This window comes from Rhinolophus sinicus, linkage group LG05 (genome assembly GCF_036562045.2).
Source record: "Rhinolophus sinicus isolate RSC01 linkage group LG05, ASM3656204v1, whole genome shotgun sequence".
Taxonomy (NCBI): domain Eukaryota; kingdom Metazoa; phylum Chordata; class Mammalia; order Chiroptera; family Rhinolophidae; genus Rhinolophus; species Rhinolophus sinicus.
In genome coordinates this window covers 118,685,887-118,710,576 of record NC_133755.1, presented here as the reverse complement: position 1 = coordinate 118,710,576, position 24,690 = coordinate 118,685,887, and the positions used below count along the sequence as shown (strand labels likewise).

Here is a 24,690-nt window from a genome sequence, read left to right as displayed (position 1 = left end):
GTGGCGGAGAGCCGGAAGCCACGCAGAGCCACGTCTGCGGGTTCCGAGAGCGCCAGGCTGGTTTCAGGCACCGCCGAGAAGTAGTGGCTCCGCGCCTTGGAGGTGACGGGGAGTCTCCTGCAGAGGTGAGCGAGCCCCAGGGCTTGGTGGCGAAAGAGGACGTTCCGGTCCCCAGGAGTTCGGCCGACCCCGGATAGTGGGCAGGCTAGCGGACTGACCGACGCGCCGCGCGCGGGGCACACCCACCCGCCACTGCGCCTCGGGAGTAGCTGCTGAGCCGGCCCGAGGGTCTCGAGCTGGGCGGTCTCGTTCACTGGCCTGGGCGGGGACTTAGGGCCTTCTGGGCCTTGAGCCGGGAAAAGTGCGGTGATTCGCGGAGCTGGGAGGAGAGAGGAGCGGAGGAAGTGTTGAAGATGGAATGAGGGGGAAGGGCACGCTTAACTTTTTCAGAGTGGAGGCCCTGTGCGTTTGGAAATAAGTACTTTTAATAAAAGTAACCACTGAAAGTAGTTTTAGGACCTAAAACTCATTAACGAGTCGATGCATTTTATCTTAACATTTTAAAAGAGACCTTCTGGATTTAACAGGGTTGGTGTACGCCCTATGAATAATCATGACACATTGCCGACTGGTCAGTTTTTAACAAAATGTGTTCATGCTTGTGAAAGAGATTTAATCACTTTGGACCCAAACTGAGCCAGCTTGCGGAATGCCCGCATTTTCCCAACTGGACAAAAGCAAACATTTTTCACTATTTTCTTTAACCTTTGTTCATTGAAGCAATGAAGGACAATAAAGAAAACAAGATACAGGCTTACCTTATTTTATAGCCGTTAGCTTTATTGGGCTCCACAGATGTTGCGAATTTTACAAATTGAAAGCCAGACCCTCCACCAGCAAAGATTGCCTGGCTTTATTGCGATTCTGACGTTGTTACGATCGCTTTATTGCGATACTCACTTTATTGCAGTTGTCTGGAACCAAGCCCTAATATCTAGCAGGTATGCTTGTAGTCAGGCTGGTAGCTGTGAGACTGCTGCTCGTCGCTAGGCTAACAGGAAATGGAACTGATCCAGGAAGTGAATATATTACGTACAACTGAGGTTGGAAACCCCAAGTTCCACTTAAAATTGGAGTATCCCAGAGAAGGAATTGGCTAAATGGACTAAGGCGAGTGGACTAATGGTCGATGTTTGATTTTTTTAAATTAAAGGTAAAAAGAAGATGTGAGTTTCAGACCTTCGTTTAGAAGGATGTCCTGATTCACCCTTATGAAAATAGAAAAATCCACCACAAGATGTATTAGGAGGTCTAGGCAGTCTTGGAGAGGAAGCTGTTACCCTTTGCCTTTCCTCTGGGAATATGTCTTTGTAGCCTGGGAAGAATTGCAAAACTACACAGATTTCTCAGGTATTTTGGATATGTAGGTCTAGTCCATTTGAGAATAGGAATTCAGGTTTCACGTTATCACCAGCTACCCATGTGAATTTAGGTTATTTAACTGAGGCCCAGGCTCAAGTTGTGTTTATCTAAAATGAGGTGAACTTTGATATCATAGGAGTTTCTGAATCTAGGTATGAAATCTGCGTTTTAGTTGAGAGTGGACCATTTTAAGTTTGCCCTGGAGTCAAAATGTGTCATGAGTTGGAGACAGCCTGATCTCTGCCCTGAATCTGCGCTGGAGTGGACTGTATAAGTTGGGCAAGGTCTCCTAGGTAATCCTAACTTCCAGGACTTACTCTGCCATCCTTTTTTCTCTCACACATGGTTCTTTTTTTTTGGGGGGGGAGGGGTTGGTGGGGGCAGTGGGCAGTTCAAAATGAGGTATACCTGTTAGTTTGGGGTGGCAGTTTTTGAAGCAAATGGTCCTTGCAAGATTTCTTATTATGCCTGAAAAATATTCCTTCATTTTGTAGACATGGATTTAGATGCTATTACAAAACACTCAGCATTACATACCAAGCCCAATGGACTCATTCTTCAATATGGGACTGCTGGATTTCGAGCTAAAGCAGAACATCTTGATCATGTAATGTTTCGCATGGGATTATTAGCTGTCCTGCGGTCAAAACAGACAAAATCTACAATAGGAGTCATGGTAACAGCATCACACAACCCTGAGGTAATGCATTTAGTGCTCTGATAAAGCAAAACTTTATTCACAACACCAAACCGTAGTGTCTGAGCAGTTTGACCCAAAGTATAAACTCTAATTCTAAATGCCTTCCCATTATTTGCCTTTGGATTTGAAAGAACTTTTTCTTAATGAGCGGTCATTTAGCTCATGACTACTCCTTGGAGGGTGTGGAGAGAATGAAATGAGATTGTAATTTTTTGGAGAGTAGCCATATTAAAGAAATAACAGAATGTCTTTCCTAGTTAGTTGTATTGTTACAGTATCAGTAATAAACAGTCTTACCTCTGTTTATTTAGCAGAGATAAAAGAGATTGGAAGCAGGGTGGAGGGGAGGACAAACTTTTGGGACGACTTAGCACGTTTTGAAAAATTTCAGACAGGTTTTCTATAGCTAGGGAATATTTTCCTATTCTGAATAAACAGCCACATAGGTGGTCCCAGGCATCCAAAAGTGAGCTTTGGGCAGAATACTGATGGGAGGCATATGGTTCGTTCTAGTATTTATAAGTTTTGTTTTTTGTTGTTTATTTTTTGTTTTGTTTTTAATTGAAGGGGAACCAGACTTTATTGGGGAACAGTGTGTACTTCCAGGCCTTTTTTCCAAGTCAAGTTGTTGTCCTTTCGATCTTAGTTGTGGAGGGTGCCGTTCAGCTTCAAGTTGTCCTTTCAGTCTTAGTTTTGGAGGGTGCAGCTCAGCTCCAGATCTAGTTGCAGTTTTCTAGTTGCAGGGGGCGCCGCCCACCATCCCTTGCAGGAGTCAAACCGGCAACCTTGTGGTTGACACGCTCCAACCAACTGAGCCATCTGGGAGGTCAGTGGCAGCTCAGCCCAAAGTGCCGTGTTCAATCTTAGTTGCAGGGGGCGCTGCCCACCATCCCTTGTGGGACTCTAGGAATTGAACTGGCAACCTTGTGGTTGAGAGCCCAGTGGCCCATGTGGGAATCGAACTGTCAGCCTTCGGAATTAGGAGCATGGAGCTCTAACCGCCTGAGCCAGCGGGCCGGCCCTATGATAAGTTTTTATCAAAGAGTTCCGTTTGACACAAACTGTTTCATTCTGTTCTGCCTGTAGCTAACTAATACATGGTTTGAATAATATACTTCTGTTTTGTTGCTAGGGCATGTGATTTTTGCCTTTGTAGCTAAGTCAGCATCAAGTTAAAGCGATGTAACTAAATGAAGGATTATAACCTCTTCCCCTCAAACAAGTTGCTTGTCCATCTTCTAATTGTATGAGCATTCACTGTGAATGCTCACGTGTCTAAATGTCAAATTCACTGTAATTGATTAATGACTTGTAGGCTGAGCCCCACATTTATTGCTAGCTCCAGAAGCACTTCTTAAAATTATTGTGAGCTGTTTCCTTCAGTTGACATTCACTCTGAACTATACTTTTTTCCCCCCCAGAAATTTGAGCAGAACAGAGTGAGGAGTCAGTTTTCAGCTTCTGTGTCACCTACTGGTTGATGCATACTGGCCATGAGGTTCTTAGATTCCAGAATCATAGCTGGAAGAATCTCTAGGTGCCCTCATTCTGTTCTAGATGTGCCCTCGTCAGTTAACTGAAGGTTAATGCACACATGATGGCCTTTTAAAAAAGTTGGTGTAGCATAATGTCTGTTGGGGTTAGCGTCATATAGACTTAATGTTTTAATATTCATACTGATATTTCTCAGTGTATGAACATAAGCAAATTATTTGCTCCGAATCTCCATTTCTCAGGTTGGAATAATACTAATAGGAATATTAGATTGATACGTGGGTCATGAGGATTTAGTGAGCTAATGTATATAAAACACCTACTCTGGTGCCTGGCATTCAGTAGAGGTCACTGGTGAAGCTGCTCAGCCCTCACAGTCTTTTGTTGAGGGAAAACAGGTTGAGTTTACTTATTGTTTGTTTTTCTTTTAAGGAAGACAATGGTGTCAAATTGGTTGATCCTTTGGGTGAAATGTTGGCACCTTCCTGGGAGGAACATGCTACTTGTTTGGCAAATGCTGAGGAACAAGATATGCAGAGAGTATTGATGGACATCAGCGAGAAAGCAGCCGTGGATCTGCAACAAAAGGCCTTCATAGTGATTGGTAGAGACACCAGGTGACCGTTGCAGTTACTGGTGGAAGCGGCTTTGGGAACTCAGTATAAGCGGTTGTATCAGTTTTAGTACCCATGACAAATCAAAAGCATTAAGTAAAATAGAACTGCTCTGAGATGGTCTCCCCTGCCTGGCCTTTGCAGTAGGATGTGGGACCTAAGTCACCACTGCAACTTGGGTTTTGGAGTCCGAACCCCAACTCCAACTCTTACTATATGATTTAGCCTTTTGGAGCTTCCCTTTGCTCGTCTATAAAATGTTGATAAGGCATAATGCAGGCCTTATGATATGGCCTAATGATAAGGCCTAAGGTTTTTGTGACGGTTACATTAAATAATGTATGTAAAATACTCATTTCCTGGCATGAGAGAAGCACTTAACAAATGTCTCCCTACCCCTTCTATAAATTTACTTTTTTTGCCCCTCTACAGTAAGAGCACATGATTTTAACTCGTTTTTTTAGAGATTTATTTTGTAATCTGTTATTGTTGGTTGATATTCTCTCATTTTCCCACGCTATAGTTCACTGTAAAACATTAACAATTTATTTCTACATATCTGTCATATTTGGCAGATTTTCCCTTCCTTTACAAAAAGATATTTTTATAAAATGTTAGATTCAAAGTGTACTTTGAAACAGAAGCATTCACTTGCATAAGAGCTGTTTTTAGGAAGAGATTCTAAAGGAGATTCCTAGTTTCCTAATGCCTTGGACTGCTGTTTTACCCTTAAGTGTGTTATCAGAGGGACTTCCAAATACCTGCCTTTGTAATCACTGGTATTTGTAGGTAGCAGAAATAGCCCAAGGATTTATGTTCTGGAGCAAATTCTCTCTCAGTAAAGCCATCCCACATGCATTTGCCTCTTACCTATTCACTCATTTAAATGTTGTAGAACACCTTTTTCTACAATGCTGTTATATGATGATATGCTTTGTTTTCAGATTGATAAATAATTAGTCCTGACTTTTTAAAATGAAAAGTTCTGTAGCCATGATGGTTTAATACTCAGTACTGCATTACACACGGCTTTCAGTATTTGTTACTGTTCTGAGGCAGTGTATGTGTAGTTATTGTCACACTTGGAAAGGTATTTGGGTATGGAGTCATTAGTGTATCCTTTATATCTATTTTCTAAATTCATTTAAAAGTGAAAATCTGTTCAAGAAATACATTGTGAAAGACTACTGGAAAATCCTTGTACTTCACCTGGATTATTTTTTCAGTTTTCAGATTTGGCAGGTTTCAGTTCAAATATAGTGAGCTTATTCTGAAATTTGTAGCACGTAATTTCAGCATTTGCTTTCAAAACTAGCAACCCTGTTGGTTTCAGGATGGGATGTATTATTTTCTTTCTTTTTTCTCCTAGGCCTAGCAGTAAGAAACTTTCACAGTCTGTAATAGATGGCGTCACTGTTTTAGGAGGTCAATTCCATGGTATGTAGTTATCCTGAGTTGTAAATTTAATTAATCTTTATAAAATGTAGAAATTACAAAAGGAATACATGTTTTTTTAGAAAAGTTTGAAAATTCAAATAAACAAATTTTTTAAAAACTGAACTCTTAAATGTGAAGTACTAGAGTTTAGAATTCAAAAACGTTTAAAAAAATTTCTGGGTATACATATTTTGTTTTACCTATAGGATATTATATGTAGGAAACACTGACCTTTAACAACTTTATTTACTTTAGTAAGGCTGAATTTCTTGATATAAAAACTCTTGAAATTAGTTGAAGATGTTCATTCTGGGGAGTGTTTGTCAATATCAGGTGTCCCTTAATAGCTGATCATGTGTGGAATCAGCTGTTACCTGTCAAATAGTGATAGAAAATATCTTCGGCCTACTTACAATCATCAGTTTAAGTTTTGATAGGTGGTTTTTCCTGTTCTATCAAATGAAGTATTAAATGCAGTGAAACAGAGGCTAGAATCTTCTCACATCGGTGTGCCACTGTGCTTGGAAGTGAATTTTCCTAGTGTCAGATTTTTCTCATTTAAAAATGTCTTTTCTGACCTTTCCTCCCTCCTTTCCAGCTCTGGTATCTTCCCTTCCTTCACAGTTAATCTAGCCTCATCTAAGAGTGCACACGGCTTGCTTCTCTCTTTGTTCTTCTTAGGTCATTGCTTAGGCTACTACAGGCCAGTCTCCATACTTGTCCGTCCAGTGAAATGTCTCCTGACACTCATCTGAATTGATTGCCAAATCCAGTGGCTTTTATAAAGTGGGGATTCTTAACCTGGGCCTGGGACCCGTGGGGAGGGTTTGGGTGAGCTGCAGGGACCCCTTGGCCCTCCTGATACAGTGCAGAGTGTTACCTGTACTTGCACTGAGTTTCTCGAGAGGCTTCATAGCTTTTGTCAGATACTCAAAGGGATCTACAACCTAAAAACTTTCAGAGTTTGTATTTAACATTTTGTATTTCATTTGATGTCTTGGTAGCTTTCCACACTGTGACCTCCTTCTTTTTTTAAGCTTCTACTTCCTTGGCCACTACTCCTGATTGGTCTGCACTGTGGGCTCCTCTTCCGTCTCTTAGTATGAGCATTCCTCACTTCTCTCATTTTGCGTGATGTTTGAATGATCATCTTCACTGCCTTAGCTCCAGCTATGTATTTTATTCACTCATTTATTCATCAGACTTTTCTGAATGCCTGTTATTTACAATCTCCCAGTAGTCTTTCACTGTGTTCACAACCCATAGTAAAAAACCCACTTTACATCATGATGTGTTTGTGTATAAACTGAAATAAAAATCTCTGTGAACAGTACGTACCCATACTGCACGAGACACATTCGTTTCATTTACAAATGGAGAAATGCTGGTGTGTCTCACTAAGTAGATTCCATGACCCACTGAGTCGCTTGGCCTGCAGTTTATAATGGGATGGTCTGAATGATGTCTACCAGGTGGCCTGGCCCTACCCCAGATTCACTCTGCCCAAAACTGCATTTCTACCATCCCTGAATGGTTGATCTTTTTAGCACTTTCATTCTGTCTCTAGAACTGTCACTTTTCTATTGTTTTCGTTTAGAAAAATTGAGAGTTTTTTTTAACCTTTCATTTCTCTCTTCAGCTTAGTGTATTTCAGGAAATGGAAGGTTAATGGAGCTGCGGTATAGGGAGAATGGGGGAAGCTAGTGGAAGATAAGGGTAGGTTAGTGAGATAGTAGGGGCCAGGTCATTCCTATAGGTCATGATAAGGACTTAGGTTTTTCTCCAAATGTAGTGGGACTCCACTGAAGGGTTTTTATGTATGAAAATATGATCACATTTTTCATTTTACTCCAGTCACTGGCTATTATGTAGAGAGACACAGGAAAGTTGTAAGAAAGGAAAAGAGACATGTATAGTACGAAGTCTGCCAGTTAAGTTTGCGAACTTGCCACGGTGCGCTTACGTTGGCAGCGCTACAAATAGCCTGGTAAGGTTTCATAACCTTGGTATGTCAGTGTCTCACAGCTGTATTCGTGTCGACGTGTGGCGGTGTCTTGCTGAGTGGCATTCATTGCTGTTGCATGTTTTTTTGTGCCGTTGCGAGAATGTCAGAGCTTGAATTGGAGCAATGAACAAACATTAAATTTCTTGTTAAACTTGGCAAGAGTGGAAGTGAAATCAGGGACATGTTAGTCCAAGTTTATGGGGATAATGCCATGAAGAAAACGGCAGTGTACAAATGGATTAAACGTTTTTCTGAGGGGAGAGAAAATATGCCCCTGATGAAGAGAGGTCAGGGCGGCCAGTAACAAGCAAAACTAACAAAAAAGAATGCAAAAATTCCTCAAATTGTGTATCAAAATCATCAGCTGACTGTGAGAAGCATAGCAGACGAAGTAAACATTGATAAACAGGAAAATCTTCACTGAAAATCTTGGCGTGAGAAAGGTGTGTACAAAAATGGTCCCAAAGGAGCTCACTGATGAACAACAGCAAAGGAGAGTCAAAGTTTGCCAAGACCTTTTGGAGAGGCAAGATGATGTTTTGGGCCATGTTATTAATGGTGATGAAACATGCGTGTACCACTATGACCCTGAAACAAGACATCAAAGTGCACAATGGAAGTCAGCCAATTCTCATGATCAAAAACTTTCCTTCAGTCCAGATCAAGAGTCAAAATAATGTTGCTAACCTTTTTTATATCAGAGGGATTATTTGTTAGGAATTTGTACCAACTGGAAAAACAGTTAACCAAGGTTACTATTTGGAAGTGCTGAAAAGGCTGTGTGAAAAAGACGAAAACGACCTGAACTTTTCGCCAACAGTTCATGGCTCTTGCATCACAACAATGCACCAGCTCACACGGCACTGTCTGTGAGGGAGTTTTTAGCCAGTAAACAAATCAGTATTGGAACACCCTCCCTACTCACCTGATCTGGCCCCAGTGTCTTTTTTCTTTACCCAAAGATAAAGGAAATATGGAAAGGAAGACATTTTGATGGCATGCAGGACATCAAAGATAATGACGACAGCTCCCAGGGCCATTCCAGAAAAAGAGCTCCAAAACTGCTTTGAAGGGTGGATTAAGCACTGGCGTCAGTGCATAGCTTCCCAATGGGAGTAACTTCAAAGGTGACCATACTGATGTTCAGCAATGATATATGTAGCATTTTTCTAGGATGAGTTCACGAATTTAATTGTCATACTGTGTAAGTGTATTAGTTTGCTAAGGCTGCCATAAGAAGGTACCAGACTGGTGGCTAAAACAACACAGATTTATGCTCACAGTTCTGGAGGCTGGAAGTCCAAGACGCAGGTGTGGGCAGGGTTGCTTACATTCTAGGCTTCTCTTCATTGCCTTACAGGTAGCTGTCTTCTCCCTTTGTCTTCACATGGTCTTTCCTGTGCGTGTCCTAATCTCCTCTTATAAAGACACCAGTCATACTGGATGAGGGCCTACCCTAAAGACCTGATTTTAACTTAATTACATCCTTAAAGACCTATTTCCAAATATGGTTATATTCTGAGATAGTGGGGGTTAAGACTTCAGTATATGACTTTTGGGAGGAAACAATTCAGCCAATGACAATATGTTCATATACAAGTACATTGTGTGTGTGTGTGTGTGTGTGTGTGTGTACTATGTCAAAATCAGAAAAGTTTGCAGATATCTTAGAGCACTCTGAATGCACAATTTAAATGCATTTTAATTCTAAATTTATGAGGCCTAGCCCTAATATTATAATGAAGTCTTAGGACTCCTTCAGTCTCCACATCTCAGGTCTTAACAGTTCAGAATTTAACTATCCCAGAGATACTCATAATGTAATCATGAACATTCTTAGGAACATGTAAGTACTTTTGCTGATGTTCTTACTCAACCATTACCTGATTATTAAAAAAATCCTAGTGTTTTAGGTCTGGGGTTTGTCTATGAGTATAGAAACTAATTAATAGTTATAATCCCATCTTTTTAGAGAACATTATTCATTATTATAATGACTTCCCAAACTACCAGATTAAAATATAGTAACTTAAAGGTATGTTGTCTCTTCCTTCTCTTTAAACTCAAAGACCTCAAGTATCTGAAAACAGTTTAGTCAAGGCTAAGATATAGCTTCAGGCCTGAGGGAAAATATTGATGGAATAAACCCTCTAAATTAACTTAAGGCAATAATCCTTTGTTTAAAATATACAGACACACCTAATTGACAGACCTCGTTCTGTATGTTTTTGTCAGTTCTGCTCGTTACTGGCCGCCCTGACCTCTCTTCATCAGTGGCGTATTTTCTCTCCCCTCAGAAAAACGTTTAATCCATTTGTACACTGCTGTTTTCTTCATGGCATTATTCCCTAATTGGCGAACCTAATTGGCAGACCTCGTTCATGCAAGAGTGATGATTGAGAAATGGAAAAATTTGAAACTAATATTGAATTCAAAGAATTTTGTGATGTGTGATTAGGATAGAGCGGTGAGGAATGACTTCTGGATTTCTGAGTTGATCATTGGAATAGATGGTGATGTTTGGTGATTTTGATATTGCTCACAAAATCTTTTTGTTTCATTCTTTAGTATGTCTTTTGGAATATCCTGTTCCCTTCCTTATACACTTTCATTGAGCTAGTCTAAGCTCTTTCCTGCATTTTTTGAAGTTCCTTCACCTCCTCCCATCTGATAACACCTATAGCAGAGCCAAAGTTGCCTTCATAAAATACCAGTTCCATTGTATAACTGCAGGGCTCAAGAACTTAAAATGACTTTTTGCCTCTAGTCCAAACTCTCATATGTGACTTTGAAGACCATTGACAGATTTAATCATTGAATTCATACTAGATATTGGTCCATCTCAGCTCTTTTTTTCCTCCTGTTTCTTACTCATGGTGCCTTTTTTGTGTGTTTAGATTTTTGACTATAAGCTGTTTGTTTTTCTTGAAAAAATATTTGTGGGACATTTTTGAGGTTTGGGATGAAGGTAACTTTCTCGGGCAGAGTTTAGTGTTTGCTGCTTCAGCTGGGGGCACTACCTGGCTTGATGATGACATGGTTTTTGATGACAAGGTCCGTTTATACCCATGTCATTCTGTGAATTGGGCTGGAAATCCATGGGAGGCCTGAGCTTCTGGCGACGGCTCTTCAGGGATGGGTATTTTCCTCCGCTGTGCTCAATGTCAGTACAGCTTTTCTGGGAGAGGACTTGCTGCTTATTCACTGTGACTCACTCAAGACCTGAAGAATAGTCCCTTGGGGCTTCAGTTTCACGAGGGCCTCATGTTCTACTGGGCTCCCTGTCTTAGAACAATATGGACCTTTTTTGCACTGAAAACCATAGCTCAATTTCTAGTTTTGAGTACTGCCCACAGAGCAAAACTGGCTTCCCTTTCCTCTCTTCACATAGATTTTGGCCCAATTCCTCTGTAACTTGTTGGCACTGCAGTTCTTTTTACAGAGATTTTTTTTTTCTTTTATCTAGCATTTTTTGTTTTTTTTCAGGAGGGTTCATGTCAGTTATGTAGTTTGCAATGTTACTGGAAATAGAACTCAATTACTGCTTTTCTGTATTGCTCTATTTTTGTTACTTGTCTATCCTGACTGAAAGTGTTTTTTTGCTACCAATAGTGTTTCTTTTAGAATTGCGTTTGTGCCCAGTGTGTGTTTTTTCTAATACCACCAGACAACTCAGTTGTGACTGTGTACGTGGAGGTAGCATCAGATACTATTGGTTAATGCTCAGCCCCATAAGACTGCCTTCCCCTCATCCACTTCAATCCCAATCATCTGGGCTTCTGACCAAGCTGGAGGTTCCCACGACCCCCTTCTTGAGTTAGATTAATTTGCCAAAACAGCTCACAGAACTCAGAGAAGCATTTCACTTAGTAGATTACCATTTTATTATAAAGGATTTAACTCAGGAACAGCTAGATTGAAGAGATGCATAGGGCAAGGTATATGGAAAGAGACTCAGCTTCCATGCTCTGGGCACGCCACTCTCCCCAAATCTCCACATGTTCATCAACCAGGAACCCTGTCCTTTTGGCCTTTTGGGTTTTAATGGAAGCTTCAGTACATAGGCATGATAGATTAAATCATTGGCTACCGTGTTTCCCTGAAAATAAGACCTACCTGGACAATCAGCTCTAATGCATCTTTTGGAGCAAAAATTAATATAAGACCCGGTCTTATTGATATTAGAGATTGAATTGAATCTCTAGCTGCTCCATCCTTCCTCCCTGGAGATGGTTGGAAGAGGTGGAGAGGACTGAAATTTCCAACCCTCTAATCACATGATTGGTTCCCCTGGCAATCAGCCTCCATGCCTAGGTTAAAAGTCATCTCATCTCATAACAAATGACACCTTATGCTCTATTTGCTTAGGAAGTGCCAAGGGTTTAGAAGCTCTGCCAGAAAAGGGGACAAAAACTAAATATATATTATGATAAATTAAAATATCACAATGTGACATGCCTTTGTAATGATTTCAGTGGAAATCTGTACATCTAGATAGTTTGAAAGTTAGTGTTTTATGTTTTCTGAGATGTCTTTTGTCATCCTGAAATTCCTACAATATGAATCCATTTAAACTTTTTCTTCATTTAAAAAAAGGTAGTACGTTGCTTTTCTGTATTTCCCTGACAGATTATGGCTTGTTAACAACGCCCCAGCTGCACTACATGGTGTGCTGTCGAAATACCCATGGTGGGTATGGAACGGCAACCATAGAAGGTTACTACCAGAAACTCTCTAAGGCCTTTGTGGAACTTACCAAACAGGTAATCTCTTAAATATGATTAGAGTTTAAGCGAATAAATAAAATAACATCAATTGAACAATTTATCTTAATTACATAGTTTGTCACTCATTTTTTTTATCAAAAATTCGGCATATCTCCTTTTTCTTTCTGGGGCTCCAAAATTTTTGGCCCTTGTATCCTAACTGTTGGCATTTACTTGGTACATAGTACATTCTGAGATCATTGGAGGAGCAAACATGGTGGTGTTTTGTGATTATCATAAGCATTTCATTCAGAATAATTTGCTCTTAGGTGAGTTAATGTAGGTGCTATTGGCATCATACTTGAGGTATCTACTGAAGAAAAAGATTTTCTTGTTAAAGAAATTGGCTTGTTCTACCGGGATGAAATTTGAGGGGTATAATTCATTTGATCAACAAATATTAAGGGTTTGTTATTGTCAGGCACAGCTAACCAAAACAGATCCCTCACAGAATTTATATTCTGGGGTGTGAAGATGGGCAGAAGAGGAGAATGACATTAGGGAGAAATAAAAAGCAAACATGCCTAGTGGTGGTATATGCTATGAAGAGAATGACAGATTTTTTCACTGCTCATTCACTGTATGTTTATTTCCACATATGAATGACTGTCATGTAATATAGATTATAATATTTTTAAGGGAACTTGTTTGATTAAGACGAAATTCTAATAAAGGTTGACAAGAAAAAAAATTCTGAGATGTTCTGAGTTAAATCACAGCAGCCAGAGAGTAAGAGACAGAACAGTTAGACTGTTAATAGCTGTCGCCCAGCTAACGAAAGACTGCTCACCTGCAGTATGTCTTTTGGGACTTCACATTAATTTTTAGGTGGTTATTTCTGCAGTTTTTCTAAAGGGTATAGCTAGGCACCTTTGAACCCCAGGAGCCTCCACTTCTTATTTACACATGAACTTTCCAGACTCACCCACAACCTATCCAAGGGAGCAGACACTTCTACCTTGGACTCTGCGCCTATCCCAGAACTGCCCAGGTCACCTTTGGCGTCCCCTTTGTCTACAGCTAATGTAAATTCCTTCAGAGTGGCTTACATTCCTCTCTCCCCCTTCCCCCCCCCTTCCCCCACTTGATGTATGAACAACGCTTGCAAAACTCCGGGACTTGTCTTTTCTACCTAGCCATGCTGCTGGTGGTTTAGACTCCATGCTCTAAGATAAGACCAATCTTCTTTTTTTGCTAGCAATGGGCTAATAAACCCCCCCCCTTTTTAAAAAAAAAAAAAGACTTTCAGCTGTGAATGTTAAATTTTTGGTTAACAAGCCCCATTTCCATAAGTCATTCAGTCGGTGAAATTGTTCCAGTGTCAAAGTATCCAAAAGGTATTTTAAAATTTTACTTTAAATGATGTTTTACAATTTTCATCTGAATGTGTGTACCCTTTTGTCTCTTGGTTGAGCTAACTGAAGTAATGGAAGATGTTTACCTATGTGAATACATGCTTTATGCTTTACTTTTACTTTTAGAACTTTAAAGTTTTCTTCTCTGTGTCTTTCCCTTTTAAGGCTTTCTGCAGTGGAGATGAGTATCGATCACTTAAGGTTGACTGTGCAAATGGCATAGGGGCCCTGAAGCTCAGAGAAATGGAACACTACTTCTCCCAGGTCCTAACGGTTCGGCTGTTTAATGATGGGACCAAAGGGAAATTGAATCACTTATGTGGGGCTGACTTTGTGAAAAGTCATCAGAAACCTCCACAAGGTATGTAAACATTTTGTTTTTAGAGCTTTGAAGCCAGTCTCATTTACAGAGGTGGCCAAGTGAGTGGTCCTGGCTCTGCCTCTTATAGACATCTGGGCATCTTCCCACTCATCAGTGACATTCAGAATGTGGACTGTTCTCTGCCTGTAAGTTACAGGCGTCCTCCAAGTCAGAAATTGGTATTCTAGAGCCCTCGTTCTCCAATTTAGCAAGCATCAGAATCACCCGGAGGGCTTCTCAGCACACAGATTCCTGGGCTCTAACTCCATAGGGTCTGATTCTGTAGGTCTGGGGGAAGGTTGGTTTAGGATAGGAATTTGCATGTCTATCAAATGCCCAAGCTTTGCTGATGGTGCTGGTCTGGGGACCACGCTGAGAATCACTGATCTAAAGGATAACAACAGTAAGTAGCATCACTTTTCATCTTATCTGAATTACACTAGGAAAGGGAGTGCAACTGCTTAATTACTATTGTCTGCACAAATCAGCGTTTTCCACAGTGGGCATGTAGGAGGAGCACCGTTATTCAGATTGTAGTTGTAGTAGGAGTTGTTCTTACCCTGTTTCCCCGAAAATAAGACCTAGCCAGACAATCAGCTCTAATGCGTCTTTTGGAGCAAAAATTAATATAAGCCAGATGGGGCTTGCAAATGTGTTTTGTTTGGTCTGTTATGTGTGTCTTGTGTGTTTAATTGCATTAGTTGCCACCATTTATAAATGCTTTCATTTCACTTAAATATTGGAATCTCTGGCTTCTCTTTATCAAAATTAGAAACTGTCCATTCTCGCATGGCATTAGCCAGCTGCAGTGGAGCGCCTCCCACCCCCTTCAGACAGGAAGGACCTGCTTTCTTCAGAGCTCTACACACTCATCCAGTTCCTCTCCTTGATATTTTCTGCCTCACTGTAGTCAGCATTTCCTTTTTCAGTTTAATCAAGCAGTGTAAGCTCCTTTCCATTGATTTGCTTGTTTTGACTGTTACTTTGACAGTTTAATTATTGTGTCCCTCATCTATCCATTCACTAAACCTTGGTCTCTCTCCACCGTGCTGTGGGCACTAGGGCTGCAGTACAGCAGAGCCGTAGGCCCTGGCTTTCCTGAAGCTTGTGTGCCCCAGAGTCAACCTTACACTCATTCCAGACAAACACCTTGCACTTCTTAGTTGCCTCATGTTGGATTTGTCAGTCGGCTGCTGTCATGGCTAAGGAACAGCCAGATTTTCAAATAAATTTGATGTAACAATTGCTGAGGTTTTAATAACTTCATGCAAATTACACAGACCATTTATCTCTCACTAGTTGTAATTGTTTGCTCTTAATTCTGTTTCTTGTTATGGTGTGAACAAATAACACTCCTATGAGAATCAAAGCACATACCTCATCTATTGCTGTTTATTTTTTATATGTAAAGGACATCATAGAATTAGATAAAATGCATTCAGAAATACCTGGAGCTTTCAAAAAATTATGGGAAATCTCTTGCCAAACCAGCTGGCTTATAAAATGGAATTTTATTTTAGTATGATATCAAGTTTCAGTATAGATTTTGAATGCTTCTTTTTCAGTTAGCCGTGAAAGAATTTACCCTATGAAAACTACCAGTTAGCCTGTGTACTATTTAAACATTAATACATTGATTTTTATTTGGAATAATTTTAAATATCTCTTGAAAAATCATAGTGGACATACTTACATGTAACATATAAGGCCAGTTATGATTATACTTTAGTGAAAACTTTTTCCCTTGTAGCTAGTGTAAGAACCTGAAACTTTATATTGTTTTATTCTCCTTTTTTAGACTGAAATGCATTTTTAATTATTCTGTGTGCTAGGAATGGAAATGAAGTCCAATGAAAGATGCTGTTCCTTTGATGGAGATGCAGACAGAATTGTTTATTACTACCGTGACACAGATGGCCATTTTCATCTCATAGATGGTGACAAGATAGCAACACTCATTAGCAGTTTCCTTAAAGAGCTCCTGTTGGAGGTATGGCTGGGTGACTGACTCCCCTTCAAAACAAGATTTACTGGTGAAAAAGTTCCTAGCAGTCAGTTGAATGTCTCAGAGGCACAATTTGTGGGAAGTTCCTTATATTTGTGGCCAGAAAATTAAAAAAGAAATGGTCATTTCAACATTGGAGCACTGGTCTTGGAACCCAAAGTTACTCTTTTTTTCTACTGGCAAAGTTTAATGATTTGAAGCTTACGAAGTTTTGGTTTCTTCATAACTGACACTTTAATAATGAGAGCTCCACCATAACTCCCCAAAGCCTCAGGGTTAAATAGAAAATCTCATCCTCTGAGAGATTTTGTTTTGCTCTTTTGGAACTCTGCCTAGATTCATTGGTTGTAATGGGAAATAATTCTTATAATCTAGAAAAGGTATACTTCAAGAATTCAATAAATACTTTTATTAAAAAAACTAGAGCTAAAGGTGAAATCACAGACTTCTTTATAAAGGATTCCTTGTAGAATTACTTTAAAAAAATGTTAGAAAGTATTTGTTTTTTTTCTGGCCTACGTGTAAATTTTCACTGAGTCATTTATTGCATAAACTAAGGCACAGTTGAACTGGTTGATAATTTTCTCATCCTTTAGACCTTATGTTTGCTTTTGTAGTGTCTTTATTTTTGATGCAAGGTAATTACTGTTTTTATCTAGATTGAAGAAAGTTTGAATATTGGTGTTATACAGACTGCATATGCAAATGGAAGTTCAACACGGTATCTTGAAGAAGTTATGAAGGTATTGAACCATTTTCATTTTCTGGTAGTTTCTGAATAATTATACTTCATTGTAAGGTATTCCTGTGAGGAAAATAATGCCCTTAGAAAAGTGAATAGGTTGTGGTGCATGAAGCTGAGCTTTTGTCCATTTAAGGGTAAATAGAAATCAAAAATAGGAAAAAATTAAACTGTCCCTGTTGCAAAAAGAGATTTCTCCCTTCCCTTTTCTTAGAGCATTTCTTTTAGAAAACTTGTAAGTTTTTTCTCTGTTCCTTTGTGATGAGTGTAAACCATATTAAAGGCTAAAAAACCTAGTTTCACAGCTCAGGATTATTTAGCTCTTTGAAGTATAATCATCAAGGAAGACAGCGCCCCTCTCTCCCAGTCGCCTGAGAGTTTAAGTTAGGTGTTGGTTCCAAGTTGTAACTATTTACCTCTCTTAGAGATTTGGGAAGTGTTATTATTCCTTTGGATAAAGGCAATTAGCTAACACCCATGGTCACTCCAATTATCAGGTAAATTTAGGACAAACTGACAAATGATGCTGTGGAGTTTTCATACTTGAGGCCTAGGCCTATTCAGTAGGTATAGGGACTGTTTCCTGGGGTTTTGCAGTGGGGCAAGTGTGGCATGAGGGGAGAGATTGGGCTCAACTCCTAATACAACAAGGAAAGGGGATTTTATAGCCAAGGTGCAAGATGTGGGGGGAGGGAGTTGGATGAAAAGTTACTAAGAGGCATCAGTGGGGGTCAGGGAGGATTCTCGCTAAACCAGCCTAACAGGATTTGGCAGAAAGAGGCCTGGGAGAGCAGACACCACCTAGGGATGGTACTGATGAAGACTTGGGTCAGATACTTCAAGTAGGGGACGAGCTGCTCTGATTTAAGCAAGATTCTTGCTTACATTGGGCTCGTGGAGACATGCTCAAGGACAAGACCTGTTCAGGCTCAGAGGACCCTGAATGAAGTTTGGTCGAGGAGAGCATCTTTGTCACTAGTTGTCTTCAGTTATAGAAAAGGGTGAGATTTTTGTGTCTTTGCAGCCTCTTAGCAGATTGCTTGTGACGTGTTTCATAAGTCTGGCTTAATGCTCATTCCATAATAAAAACTGTTTTCTTATTCTTCAGTGGAGAATAAGAATTTCTGGGATGGTAGGTTTTGTTTTTAATTATTGCCCTAATGCCCACCAGTTGCCTCTGTACCACACTACCTGCCCTCAGCTTAGAGGGTTCATAGCCATTTGCCTTTACTCTTTTGCTCACTAGCTACTGTAGTATTTTCCAACTTTTGGGTATTCTTTTTAAGATTCCTGCATTTTGCTAGTTATTAATGCCACCTTTCCATTCATTTTAAAGCAGGAATGGCAGGGTCAGATTCTTGTAGGACATGGATAGGTGCAGTGAATGAGTATAGCAGATGGATAGGACTAGGAAGGGTGTACGCAAGCCAGTTGCTATCACCTTTAGTCAGATTCTTCAAGAGGAGCTGAAAAATCTGAATTCTCATATGAATGTCCTTTTTAAGTCTTGGCAACTAATTCCAGATTTATAAGAAATAGTGGGTGGGCACCATAAATCACATCTGGAGGCTGTTAGTTTGTGACGTGATTTAAATATTATGGTTACATTAAATTCACTCAAGGTACTCCCATCTTGTGCCCAATTGCCTGCCTTTCACAGGGATTTCCAGTACTTGGGTTGTTGTTTTAGTATTTTAATTCTTATTTCCTGCCTTAAAAATTTCTCATAGCTCAGATATACCCTGTTTAAGAAACTGAGTACATCAGAAACTGTTCCTTGCTAACCCATTCTCTTATGGATTAAATATTTTTAGCCCTGACCATTCTTAAGGTCTCCTAAATCCAATCAGATATTAATCTTATTGGATCTTGATCTCCTTTTTGCAGTTTTGCATTGTTTTTCCTTAAGCATTTCATCTCTCAGATCTATCCAAGACTTGCACTGTCCACTGCTGCTAGTCCAACCACCGTCATTTCTTGTTAGATCATGTCACTCCCCCACTTTCATTATTTTGTAAGGGGACCCTCATCTCCCTCACTTTGCTTTTCCCTTGTCTTTGTGTTTCTAAATACTTTTCTTCATAGTTAACATCACTTTGGATTTTAATTGTCTAGTTTAATTGTCTTCCTCACTGGACTAAGATCCAGAAGGAAAGTTTTATTCCCTATTGTATCCCAGGGATACAAGGTATACAATAAATACTTGCCGACTAAATAACTGCTGTTGTTTCTTTAAATGTGTTATAGGTACCTGTCTATTGTACTAAAACTGGTGTAAAACATTTGCACCACAAGGCTCAAGAGTTTGATATTGGAGTTTATTTTGAAGCGAATGGGCATGGTACAGTAAGTTCTCTTTAATCAATTACAGCTGACTTTAGCTGGCACTTTTTTTTTATGGTGGGAATTCTATACCTAGTAATAGGTAATATTCTACTTTGTTGAAATGATTTTCTGGGATGGTGTTAGAATTTGATTACTTAGTTAACATAATATATTCTTATGTGTTGTGAAACTGACTCTCTCTTAGATTGTAATGATCTTTCCTTGAGTGTGAAGAAATACTAATTTGCTCTTACAATATAATTTCTTAAAAAAGGTGCAGTTCTTAATTTTTTTTTTTTACAAGCAGATTGTCTATACATCATTCAAAATATTTTCCTTCAACTGGCCATAGGTGGTAAAAGGAAAGTTCACTAGGTGTGGTAAATTGAAAAGTGTTAAATAGCTTCAGGATAAAGTTAGAAACATTGGAAATGAGTTTAAAGTAATTAGCAATAAGCATATAAAAATTGTAATATGGCTCCTGGCAGAAAGAATATTTAAAAAGTTTTTTTGAGATATAACTCACATATAAAATTCACCACTTTAAGGTACATTAAGTAGTTTTTAGTATAGTCTTAAGGTTCAGAATTTTTCTTTAAATGTTTTATACTTCACCTCATTTCATGAATGTATTGAAGTCACCAACAAAATTTATCTTCCTCAAATCATTTCCCTCAATTTCAACATTGGCTTCTAGAGGGTATTAATATAAGTAAAAGAAAAATTTTAAGTTCTTAGAAAATACAATAAAAAATACAACTTCAGAGATCTAATGCAGGGGTTGGTGAATGAATTTAAAGCGCAGCAGGTGGTAAATATTTTAGGCTTCGAGGCTATAATGTCTCTGTTGTAAGTGCTCACCTGCTGCTGGTGGGTAAATGAAGGGGGTACAGCTGTGTTCCAGTCTAACACGTGACCAGCCTGCACCTTATTTTACCCACAAACATGTGTTTCGGTAAGTGGCAGAGCAGAGTGTGGTAATGCTGCTGCTCCCCAGTATTGGGCTTGTTGAAGGCACTCAAATCATGGGCATGGCCTTGCACAATGACAGGAATCGTGAGGAACAGGCTGTATAGTACAACAAATACCCACAGCACTGTTACCATAAGGTGATAAATATGGTGAACCCTCTTTCTACTTTATCCTAGCTTATATTCATAATTTTAGGACCAAAAAACCACCAAAAATAACTAGTTGCAATGAATTATGTTCTTCAAAGCAACATGGATACAGATAAGCTTAAGGAACCTGGTTACACATAGCTGATTTAGCTGCTGAGGGCAAACAGAATGAACTCATCATGTACGTGATCACCTTTGTCAAGGCATTATTTTCTTCATAACTAGTTTTACAATTCATAAAGGATCTTTTTTCCCTAGTAATATCTTTTGGGTTCTGCTTTGATCTTATATTAATTTCAGACATTCTCAGGCTGCCATTATTTTTCCCCTCAGTTTCTCCAGATTGAGAGTTTCAAGAGGGATTTAGCTAGGATGATAGTAATTACGACTGGGACTTGGATGGCGCTTTGTGATTTTTGTACACTTTTGTTGCAGGTACTGTTTAGTAAAGCTGCTGAAATGAAGATAAAACAGCTAGCAAAAGAATTAGAAGATAAGAAAAGGAAAGCTGCCAAGATGCTTGAAAACATGATTAACTTGTTTAACCAGGTCAGAACTGATGGGGCGGTGGGCTCTTGTTTACTTTCACATTATTCACAAAGTGGACAGAATGGTGGGCTGTGTAGATAACTGAAGTGGAGAAGTCCTGAAGGCTTCCTTGCAATAGTGGAATGTGCGGTTGAGATTTCCACTGAAATGTTAGTGACAGAACACTTATGTGCTTCCCTTCCCCTACATTTTACAATGAAAATTTTCAAGTATAGTGAGGTGAGTAGCTTCCACCTAGAGTCACCAGACTTAGTAGAGTCACCAGACTCAGCTGAGTGTATATATGTGGCTAAACATATTTTTTTAAACCTACCTCGAGGAAATTCAGGAAAAGTAACTGGTTGTCTCATGGGGATCAGATCATTGGGAGTAGAGTGTAGCGTATGGCAATGAAGAGCAAGCAAAGCATAGGACAGGGAAAAGCGGTGGAAGAAACATTGGAGCCTCTTGAACAACGTGGGCACTTTACATACCTCATTGTATAATCCCTGCAGCAGCACAGGGAGAGGGGTTACTGTAATTCCCATTTTACAAATGAAGGAACAAAGGCTTAGATCTATGTGGTAGAACATGGCTCCGACTGCGGGTGTGACTTACAGCAAAGCTTCCTATTCCTCTGCTACCTGGTATGATGCTTTTGTCATCGTGGTAGAATATCTTAGAAGGGATCTAGTTCTAAACAGAAATTTGAGTCATAGGATGTTAATGCTGGAACCTTCAGAGTTACCCAGTCTAATTTCATTTTTACGACTAAGGAGGAAGATTAAAGGCAAGTTTCTCAAGAGCTAGTTTCAGTTCTTTCCCTCAATGTTCGTATCTGTCTGCACCAGTTAATAATGCTGCCTGGGGGAAGGGGAAAGCGTAGATTTTGTAAGACAGCACTCACATGCAGGCTGTGCTTATATTGGAGTGGTTTCTTCCATTGTGTCTCCCCGTCTTGCAGGCAGCTGGTGATGCTATTTCCGACATGCTGGTGATTGAGGCAATCTTGGCTCTGAAGGGTTTGACTGTACAACAGTGGGATGCTCTCTACACGGATCTTCCAAACAGACAGCTCAAAGTTAAGGTGGGAGTGAGATTGCAAAATTATTCTTTTCTGAAAATTACTAAAAACCTATTATTTCTAATCTCACTATATTATAGTATTTCCTAAGTGTCATATTTCATTCCATACATCCATCCATATTACATAGAAAATAATGCCTTATGCCATCTAACTAAATTTTAAATACGTGAGAAAATGTGCAGAATGGCTCTTAACCATTCTATTGTTTGAGAAGTATTTGATTTCCAAACTTCTGTATCACTTGTAAAAAAATTTTATTTTGGAAAATTTAAAAAATGTAGAGAACAAAATAATGATGAACCCCTATGTACCCAGATTCAACAGATTTCAACTATTGGACTACATTTTCCACATCCACCATATTATTTTGAAGCAAATCCTGCACAGCCTATCATTTCAAGTGAAAATATTCCCTCTGCATTATTCTTCGTTCACAGAGTACTTCCTGAGGCTAGATGCTGAGTAGAATCTGGGGGCTCAAGGGGATAAAATTTTTAAAGGCATTTCATATAAATAGCTAATTTTCTATATAGATTTCTACCAGTTTACACATTCACCAACAGATTTGTGAAAGATATAAAAGCCAGCGTTTACAGAAATGGCTGCTAATTGTTTAGATTAACTTTGGGCATATTTAGGAGATTCTCCTCATGACGTTCTTACATAATAGGTTGCCACTTACCTTTTTTTTTTTTAATACCTAAGAATATTTGATTGATGACTTAAGTCATACAGTACCATTAATTTACTGGCCATTAATTTTGTGGTAACTGTAAGATGGTCTGTGGAAATGTTCTCTTTCTGCTAAAAGTAATTCTTTGTAGACTGAAGAAACAGAGAAACTATAAATATGTTGAAATTTATAACCCTGATTTTGGTAGATAAAATTTTAATGCAATTTCATTGTATGCTTAATCTGGTACTTCACTATCTCAGTATTATACTTTGTGGTACAAAAATAAGCTGATATGTGGCTCTATTACTGTTTAAATGAAATAGCCATAAAAGGGAGTGTAATATATAGTAACAAAAATGATATACTTGTGCACAGGTTGTAGACAGGCAACTCATTAGCACCACTGATGCCGAAAGGCGAGCAGTTACACCCCCGGGATTACAGGAGGCAATTGATGACCTGGTGAAGAAGTACAGGCTTTCCCGAGCTTTCGTTCGGCCCTCTGGTACAGAAGATGTAGTCCGAGTATATGCAGAAGCTGACTCACAAGTAAGCTGGGACCGTCTGTTGGAAAAATGTGCAATGAGAGTCAAATAATATAGGTAGTAGCGGGGTGGTAGTAGAAATGAACTGTTTTAAGGGTGTTGGACTCTCACTGTGATAATGAAGGATTTAATGTCTTTCAGATTTGTTTATGGAGCCTTTTACGTTCATAAGACTACAAAAGTATTTTCATCAGTAGTAGTCACGTAGTTGAACAAAATTAGATCTACTTAAATTTCACCAAATATTTTGATTTATTTTAGACTTTCTGAAAGTGTTATTTCTAATTGTGACATAAATAAATAATATATACTTAGTTTGACACATATTAAGCTTATGCAGCCTGAAGTGAATTATCCATTTTTCTCCTGTAAAAACATAATCCTGTTGCTTTATGAAAATAACTGGCTTCAAGGTCCATTTCTAAATGAATTGGTACCATCATCCATGCTACTTGAAATTTATCTTTGTCTCTGGACTCTTGATTTGTTTTTCAAAATATTTCATTTAAATGACAGCCTCGCTCTTTGCTTCTGCTGTTTTCCTGAGAGGGTCAAGGCTTGTGGGCTGGATTTTTACAATTTTCCCTCTTCACATACTCTTTTCTGTCACTTGATTAAAGTGTCTGCACAGTGGAGGCCAAGTAGAGTGGATGGCCTAGCCACTCAGGAGACATTTTCAGTTCATTTATACAGTTAGTACCTAGGGTGGGTGAGGAGAAGACATCTGGGGCCTTAGTGTTACTTACTCTCAGGCTAATTGTAGCCTTGTTGGCTTTAAGGACTAGTTTATTGAATTTAGTCAGTTTTGGAATGGTAACTAATTTTATAACTTCATTTGATTAAGAACTTACCTGATTTGTAAGAATTTAAAGGTCTTGGAATTTGTTACTGAAAGATGGAAAAAAAGTTTTCATTTAAATATGTCAGTGAAACAAAATCAGGAAGCTCTCTCCCTTAATTGCAAGTAACCTGGTAGGTGTGTCTTTCTCATCTACTCTCCTTTAATGTAATTTGCAGGAAAATGCGGATAGCCTGGCACATGAAGTGGGCTTGGCAGTGTTTCAGCTGGCTGGAGGAGTTGGAGAAAGTCCCCAACTGGGTTTTTGAGGACAATTTCTACATTCTTGAGAAACTGGATTTTTAAAAAAGTTTTTACAAAATAATAGTACTGCCATTGTGACAGGTTCAAACATATTTATAACCATAATGTTTACTGTGCACCTTCCTGGATTATTTCTAGATCTGATTGTTCTTAAACACTACCAGAATAATGCTTTAGAAACAGCTAATCCTTATACTTGTTAAATTCAATTTTTTAAAAATGAAACTTACCTCTAGTTTGTTTCACTAATGTAAAACATTGGAGCTTACATATATGACTCAGTCATTATCTTTATAATATATACTGGGAAAAATTCATCAGAGTTGCTGGAAAATTAAATCTTATTTATTACCAACACCTTGGGATGTCTTTTCCACTGTCGTTATCTAACCAGGATGTTGTTTT

General features: G+C 39.0%; 1 protein-coding gene across 2 annotated transcripts; it reads left to right on the top strand.

Moving 5' to 3' along the window:
• Positions 1–6: 6 nt before the first annotated feature.
• On the top strand, positions 7–24,640 carry PGM3 (phosphoglucomutase 3). Of its 2 annotated transcripts, none has more exons than XM_019729554.2 (13): positions 7–125; positions 1,917–2,122; positions 4,049–4,233; positions 5,600–5,667; positions 12,302–12,435; positions 13,959–14,154; positions 15,987–16,144; positions 16,819–16,902; positions 19,149–19,247; positions 20,783–20,896; positions 21,840–21,962; positions 23,014–23,187; positions 24,201–24,640. In XM_019729554.2, the coding sequence occupies exons 2-13, from the start codon at positions 1,919–1,921 to the stop codon at positions 24,288–24,290; spliced, it is 1,629 nt and encodes a 542-aa protein (XP_019585113.2). In that variant the 5' UTR covers positions 7–125; positions 1,917–1,918; the 3' UTR covers positions 24,291–24,640. The 2 variants fall into 2 exon arrangements, with proteins under 2 accessions (XP_019585113.2, XP_074189343.1); XM_074333242.1 differs by lacking the exon at positions 7–125 and adding an exon at positions 1,589–1,715.
• The last annotated feature ends 50 nt before the right edge of the window (positions 24,641–24,690 follow it).